This window comes from Austrofundulus limnaeus, unplaced genomic scaffold, assembly GCF_001266775.1.
Source record: "Austrofundulus limnaeus strain Quisiro unplaced genomic scaffold, Austrofundulus_limnaeus-1.0 Scaffold563, whole genome shotgun sequence".
In the NCBI taxonomy this organism is placed as follows: Eukaryota; Metazoa; Chordata; class Actinopteri; order Cyprinodontiformes; family Rivulidae; genus Austrofundulus; species Austrofundulus limnaeus.
Genome location: NW_013952965.1, coordinates 10,340 through 18,065, shown reverse-complemented (window position 1 = coordinate 18,065; position 7,726 = coordinate 10,340). Strand labels below are relative to the sequence as shown.

Genomic DNA, 7,726 nt, shown 5'->3' with positions numbered 1-7,726 from the left:
TGTGTGTGTGTGTGTGTGTGTGTGTGTGTAAGGCACTATTTTATAATGTAAAAGAATTATAAATGCTAATATTTGTATGTCTAGTGTAAAAAATATAAACCATATAAAACAAGGTTCTTTCTTACTAATTACCACTGCTGGTACTATTTTGTACAATTCTTTATAGACTTGTGTATAGTTTTGCTTTATATATATTTTTGTAAATACTTGTAAAAGTAATCTAAATGTATTCTGTATATATATTGATATTGCTTTACCTAGCAAAATAACGTAATTATTATATGAATGTCCATTATAAGTATGCCATTTTCTAACAACCTGTCTCACCTTTACAACAAAAAAATCTGTTTGAAAATCCAATCAAAATTGACCAAGTTATGCTTATTAAATACTAAATACACCACACACATTCATGTTAAGAGTGGCGAACTCCTCGTCCCAAGATGGCCGCCATGTGAGGACGTCTGTCTCCATTGACCAACAGCGGGGTCGACTTATACCTTTATATATCTATGGGAATTCTGACCTTTGTTTTTGAAACATTATTTGAACTCTGACTCGTCTTTCCCTCTGATCGTGACTCAAAACAACCTAAAAAAATCATTCTTCTCTGCAGTCTGTGCTGTTAGCCGTTGTAGCAGTGCCCAGTTTCCATGCAGACATTCCCCTTTGGCATCACTTCCTGTTACTGCAAATGCAAATATTTCAGCAACTCTTCATCTCAGCTGCATGATATTTGTTTTGCAATATTTTATCAATGTTATCTTTCTAAAAATGCACTTACATCTATTACAAAAATTTGATGTCACAGGCACTTTAAATTAATCAGGCAACTGACAAAATATTAAATTAAACAGAGTTTTTCTTTTTTTTTCTGGACAACTCATGAAAATTAAAAAATGTCACTTTCTATAAATCATTACTTGATTTTCCTCAAGTGGGCTCATTTCTTTGTGTAAATGCTCTGATTGTGTGATTTTGCACACCTCTCCGTGTCCAGGACAGGAGCCATTCATGTAGGGGATCGGATCTTGGCCATCAACAGTGTGAGTCTGAAAGGCAAGCCGCTGAGCGAAGCCATCCACCTGCTTCAGATGGCCGGGGAGACGGTGACCCTGAAGATTAAAAAACTCATTGACAGTGAGTACACAGAGTTTTCAGAGCCCTAAAGGCTGCAGGATTGATGCAAAACTCACTCAGTGGTTACAGTTCCAACTCGAGGAGACTCAGCTCCTTCTGATCAGACACACTTTCATTTTAAAACACAGAGTTGACCAAAACACACTGCCTATTACTTTCTTTTTGTTGTTTTATGCACTTCCTCATTCAGGAAATGTTTCATAGCTTATCGAGGGCTTCACATGTGGAGTTTTGACTCTAACAATGGCTTTCTTCAAATCTCTCACCTGTTATCAACTTATCAACAAGACTTTTGAATAAAAAATGAGTTTAACGCTGACTCTGGGTTTTTATCTTAAAGATTTAGAAGAGAGGAAGACGGTGGAAGTGGAGGACACAGAGAATGAGATCAGTGACCCTGAAGAGGACGATTTGACGGACAGCCAACAGACCAACAAACTATCAGAGCTTTACTCCACAACGATACCCAGCGTGGACTCCGCCATGGAGTCCTGGGATGGTTCTGGACTGGATGCAGACTACGGCAGCCAGGGTCAGTTTTACGCTGGAACATCTGGATCTGGTTCTGTGCTGTACTCCAGTAAAAGGAAACAATAATTTAAAATGTGTTGTGTTTTTCCTCTGCAGGCACTTACAGTCATCAGGGAGCCGGTGTCGTGCTCCACCCCAACGAATGGCGCAGTGCCAAACAGCGCAGCACCACTCCCCCTGTTGGACAAAGGAAGAACTACCCGTTCAGTGACGGGGGCTTCAGCGAGGATGACTGGGACAAACCGTCAGGGTCTGACTGAACCTTAAACTTTACATCTGTTTTTCTGTTTCGATATATTTTATCCAACGTCAGGCTTCTCATTCGTTTTCAGAAACGCTGTAACCCACAAAACATGTTCTTCCTGTCAAAATAAAAAACACAGTTAGCTTATTTCTAGAGGTATATCTAAATAATTTGTAGGGATCCACGATATATCAGTATTAACATTGGTATTGGTCTGATAAATCTGTTAACCTTCGGGCATAAAATACCATAAAACGCCTTAAAAGGTACACAAATTAAATGAAGTACTGCTTTTGAACCCTTTAGAGTAAATTCACAAGCTTGGTCACTTTTTAAAGCTAATAATCTGAATCTTTAACTTCAGCAGTCATATTCTTTGTAACTGTAACTAGTATTTAGTGTACTGAAGTAAAATACACAAAAGTCAAGATATTTGCTCCCTAAATATTTATTTTTTATTTAAAAAGTATCACAGAACATGAAGGGAATGAGATATTATCAAACAAATTTTACTGAGCTAAAATATTAATTCCCAGCTATTACCAGTTCAAATTTGGTAACAGTAGCATAAAATATGAATATTTGAGACGAAGTACAATCCAGCATGTCTCATTTGCATATTAGTACACCTGTACAGTATGTCTAAAACACTGTAATTTCTAAATGCTTCAACACAGGGACTTCACTTTGGGCTCAAATTAAAGATAAAACCCCACAAAACACATTTTACCATCTATATTTACTCACAGCATGATTAAATTAAAAAAAATAAATTAATATTCTGAAATATTTATACTATCTGGCGTACATTCAGCCACCAAACAGCCAAAAGACAACAATAAACAAAAATATCCTTATTTCTTTCAGAGCATTAACATTCCACACAGCTAATAAAACCAGCAGCAGCGAAAAAATACTAGTTTTTCACTCCCATTTGATGCAGATTTGTCCTCAAATATGACGAACTTAGCGATTCAAAATGGCTACCGGACGTCTTTTTATCCAAACATTTTTACTTCTCCTGGCCACAAAAATACCTCTTCCATGTCTTGAAGCACTCTAAACACGTAATAACAAATATGTTTTCATCTTATCAGCAGGTTTAGACAGCTAACTGACCAAAAAACGATGGGAAAAAAACGTTTTCCTGTGAGCGTTGCTTTCTTCGGTAGCGTAGCAGGACTGTCTAAATACGGCGACCTACTCCATGTTTAGCTTGTCCGTCATTAAACAAAGTTCCCACCCCCTCAATATACACACCAAATGAAAGGTTCAGTGATTGGCTACACAGCTGTGGCATCAGAATGAAGCTCAGAGCTGATTGGCTGAATCTACAGTCAATCTTGCCCAGGATGACAGAAACTGGAAGTTGGTCACTTCTCATAGATTATTGGCTCTGGAGGGACCATAGTTGAACCCAGTTGGTCAAATGAGGCGTCAATCGAAAGAGGAGGGCCTAGATGACCATTTTGATGCATTAAACATGGACACAGGTTGAACGGAAACACAGAAAGACGTTTCAAAATAAAACGAGCGGGCGTTCCACTGAATGTTAACAGGTTGTATATATAAATATGTGTGTTTGTGTAATATTGGTAAATGTCAGACATCGATATCGGCTGAAATGTTTGCATCGGTTCATCCCTAATAATTAGGCTTTGCAAGTAGAATATGTATTTAATTATTTAGTGAACTTTTAAACTAAATGACTTGTGTACATTATTCTAGTTTAGTCAATAAAAGTCAGGTATAAATAATAAATAATACACACTATTTCAGGTCATGGTTGTTCCAGTGATGGTTGTAAAGTTTGAAACTCTTGACTTGAAGAGAGTTTCCCTCTAAACTGCTCGACTGCATCCTGTATTTCAGCTAATATTGGATATTTTTCACTGGTGTCAGTACCATGCTTCTTTAGCCTGAGTCATAAAATAAGTGAAACAAGCTGAGTATCTGGAGCGTGTGTGTGCGTGTTTCTGTGTGTGTAGCTATGAGTCGGGAGGTTAAGCCTTGGGAGGATAGTATCGTGTCACTGCAGTTATATAACTGCTGGGGGTGCAGAGGAAAGAGGGATGGGATGAGGGAATCATCATCATCAGCTCAGAGAAAGTGAATTAATCTTTTCAGTCAGGGAAATGAAATGTTAAAGATTATTCATGTTCGAGTTAACCAGAACTAATAACATCATCCTGTAGAGTCACTGATGTGTCGCCTTCTCTGCTTTATTCAAGATTAGTGCAGAAACTGAGTTCAACCAAGAGTTCTATCTGTACTAAAAGTGCTGCAGTCTCCTCACGTATAGGAACAAGTAAATATTTCATTGTAGCAATATTTTTCTACATTATTTACATGATGGCTAACACATTACATCACTGATATAAAAGACAGTTTCTGATTGGTGAATGTGTGCTTGTTACATGATGTGAGTTAAAGGAGCAGAAATGATGTTAGCTGAGGCAGACACTAAAGATATAAAACAGGGATAGGCAATCCTGGTCCTCGAGGTCCGCAGCCCTGCATGTTTTATTTATTTCTCTTCTCTAACACCTGATTCAGTCAGTGAATTACCTCCTCCAAGTTCTGCAGAAGCCTGAAAATCATCCATTCATTCAAATCAGGTGTGTTGGAGCAGAGAAACAGGTACAACATGCAGGGCTGTGGACCTCCAGGACCAGGATGGACCCTGATATAAAGGATAGATGATCTTTTGTTTCTCACTGGTTTTTACCAGGATTTTTGTATCGTTTGTCTGCATGAGGACTTCGTCTCAGGCTCAGCCCACATGAGGTTTTCAGAACAATCTTTATGAGTTGCATTTTTCATCCAGCATTTCCACAAGTAAACAATGTCTTTACTAAGGAAAAACAAGATTTTAAAGACTTTTTGTACGTTATTTTAAGGGTAATCTTTGAATGGTAAACCATGTCTAATACAAAACTGTCTACCACTTCTGTGAGGATGGATGGATGGATGAATGGATGGATGGATGGATGGACAGTTGGATGGATGGATGGATGGATGGATGGATGGATGGATGGACGGACAGTTGAATGAATGGATGGATGGATGGATGGATGGATGGATGGATGGACAGACAATGGGATGGATGGATGGATGGACAGTTGGATGGCTGGATGGATGGACAGTTGGATGCATGGATGGATGGATGGATGGATGGATGGATGGACAGACAATGGGATGGATGGATGGATGGACAGTTGGATGGCTGGATGGATGGACAGTTGGATGCATGGATGGATGGACAGACAATGGGATGGATGGATGGATGGACAGTTGGATGGCTGGATGGATGGACAGTTGGATGCATGGATGGATGGACAGACAATGGGATGGATGGATGGATGGACAGTTGGATGGCTGGATGGATGGACAGTTGGATGCATGGATGGATGGACAGACAATGGGATGGATGGATGGATGGACAGTTGGATGGCTGGATGGATGGACAGTTGGATGCATGGATGGATGGACAGACAATGGGATGGATGGATGGATGGACAGTTGGATGGCTGGATGGATGGACAGTTGGATGCATGGATGGATGGACAGACAATGGGATGGATGGATGGATGGACAGTTGGATGCATGGATGGATGGACGGATGGATGGTCATTTGGATGGATAGATGAGATAATGGACAGTTGGATGGATGTTAGATGGATAGATGGATGTTGGATGGATAGATGGATGAATGAATGAATGAATGAATGAGTGGATGGATGGATGACGGACGGACAAAGGAATGGATGGATGAATGAATGGATGGATGATGGATGAATGAATGGATGAATGAATGAATAATGGATGGATGATGGATGAATGAATGGATGGATGAATGGATGGATGGATGAATGAATGAATGAATGAATGAATGAATAATGGATGGATGGATGGATGGATGATGGATGAATGGATGGATGGATGAAGGAAGGAAGGAAGGAAGGAAGGAAGGAAGGAAGGAAGGAAGGAAGGAAGGAAGGAAGGAAGGAATGAATGAATGAATGAAGAGTCAGTAAAAACAGACACATTGTGTTTGATGAGGATCTGTAGTTTATTCCTCTGATTCAAACTGACTCTCTGATCAACACTCAGGTTGTTTCTGGTTCCTGACAGGTTTCTGGGACAAACAGATGGTATTCTGCTGGATCCAGACGACAGTTTCTGGTGTCAGGCTCTGGAGGATCTGGAGACCTGTGGCCAGTCAGAACTGCTCAGAGAGATCGAGGTTTGTTAGCTCGCTAACACCCAGCTCGTCATGAGCAGGAAGCCTGAAGAAACAATTTAAAAACGTGTTTTTGTTTTACACAGTTTTTAACTTTAGTAAGTTAGTTGTGTGTAAATTGTGTTCATGTGTCTGTTTCTGTCTGTATTTGCTGTAGGCGTCCATCATGACGGGCACAGCCATCAGTCTGGGTGTGGACGGTGTCAACAAGCCTCCTGTAGAGCCCATCCTGAGCCACAGCAGAATGAGCCCCCTGCGGAGAAATTCACTCCTTCATCAGGGAAACCTGCTGCACCAGAACACACACCTCCACCAGAACACACACCTCCACCAGGGCATCCACCTGCACGAGGAGGCCCACCTGCACGAGGAGGCCCACATTCACCAAGGTGAAGGAACGAAGGGCGGCTGAGTCTGAACCTTTCATAAACAGAGCAATAAAAGTAAAAACAGCTGTAAGAACTGTTGTATTAAATGTGTATAAATACATCAGGGATTGTTGTTTTCAACCCTGTTGTGCTCAGACTCCCACCTGCACGAGGAGACCTCGTTCAACCAGGACGCACACCTGCACCTCGGAGCCCACCTCCACCAGGAGAACCAGTCCCCTCTCCTGCACCACGAGCAGAAACCGAAGGCCTCGCTGAGAGCGTCGGAGAGGACGTGGGAGTCTCGTCGGATCAAAGAGGAGATGCAGGGGATTCTGTCCCCGACTCCTCTGGAGCTGCACAAAGTCAGCTCACACACGTTTTAACTCTTTACAAACCTGTTTTTATTGGATCAAGTTGAGCAGAAAAGCTTTATTATAACCACTAAGTGCTAAATGACTCGTCACTTTTTATTTACCTGCAACAACTGTGTAATGTTTTGATTTGATAAAGAGAGAAGTTAGTTTTTTAGCTGTTAGAGTAAAACTTTAATGGTTAGTAAAAGCTGTCTGTTTGTGTTTTTAAGGTAACGGTGATAAAGGACCCAGAGAGTGATGATTTTGGCTTCAGTGTGTCGGACGGCTTCTTGGAGAAAGGTGTTTATGTGAACATGATCAGACCTGACGGTCCAGCTGACAGGGCTGGACTGAAGCCCTTCGACAGGATCCTGCAGGTGAGGAGCTCAACTCAACCGTTGTTGAGATGTTTCATCTAAAAATGGCTCCAATATACTGTATGTCTTAAAGAACCAGGAAATTAGACTTGAACATTTATTTGCAAAGATTAAAATCATAAAAAACCTGCAGCTGGGCCAATCGAAGGGAATTTAGTGACTAATTAAGTGAATTTAGGGTCCAGTCTTGTGTTTTGCACTTTGTGCAGCCGTATAGAATCAGTCTCTATCAATGTTTCCACTCTAGTTTCAGTTACAATCTAATGTCTGACAAAGAGGTACCAGCTCCAGGAGTGAGACCAGGAAGTCAGGTTTCAGGTTTTCATGTGACTTTTTCAATTTATAAAATTTAATTCAGTTCAGTTCAAAAATTGTATTAATTTAATTTAAAAATAACTGTATACAATAAAAACAAAGAAATTACACAAATCAAAATAAAATGAAAGGTAGCAGAAGAAGAATAAATC

The 7,726-nt window shown here is 40.4% G+C and overlaps 1 protein-coding gene across 2 annotated transcripts in view; it reads left to right on the top strand.

The window, feature by feature from the left end:
- The window catches only part of grip2b (glutamate receptor interacting protein 2b), a gene marked incomplete at its 5' end in the record, with an annotated part of 39,120 nt that overhangs the window by 25,925 nt on the left and 5,469 nt on the right, over positions 1-7,726 (top strand). For both annotated transcript variants that reach the window (XR_001311837.1, XM_014026526.1), the window contains 7 exon segments: positions 1,001-1,140; positions 1,481-1,672; positions 1,768-1,921; positions 6,050-6,161; positions 6,316-6,547; positions 6,683-6,891; positions 7,113-7,259. Coding sequence is in view for 1 of the 2 variants with exons in the window: in XM_014026526.1 (XP_013881980.1) it covers positions 1,001-1,140; positions 1,481-1,672; positions 1,768-1,921; positions 6,050-6,161; positions 6,316-6,547; positions 6,683-6,891; positions 7,113-7,259 (1,186 nt within the window).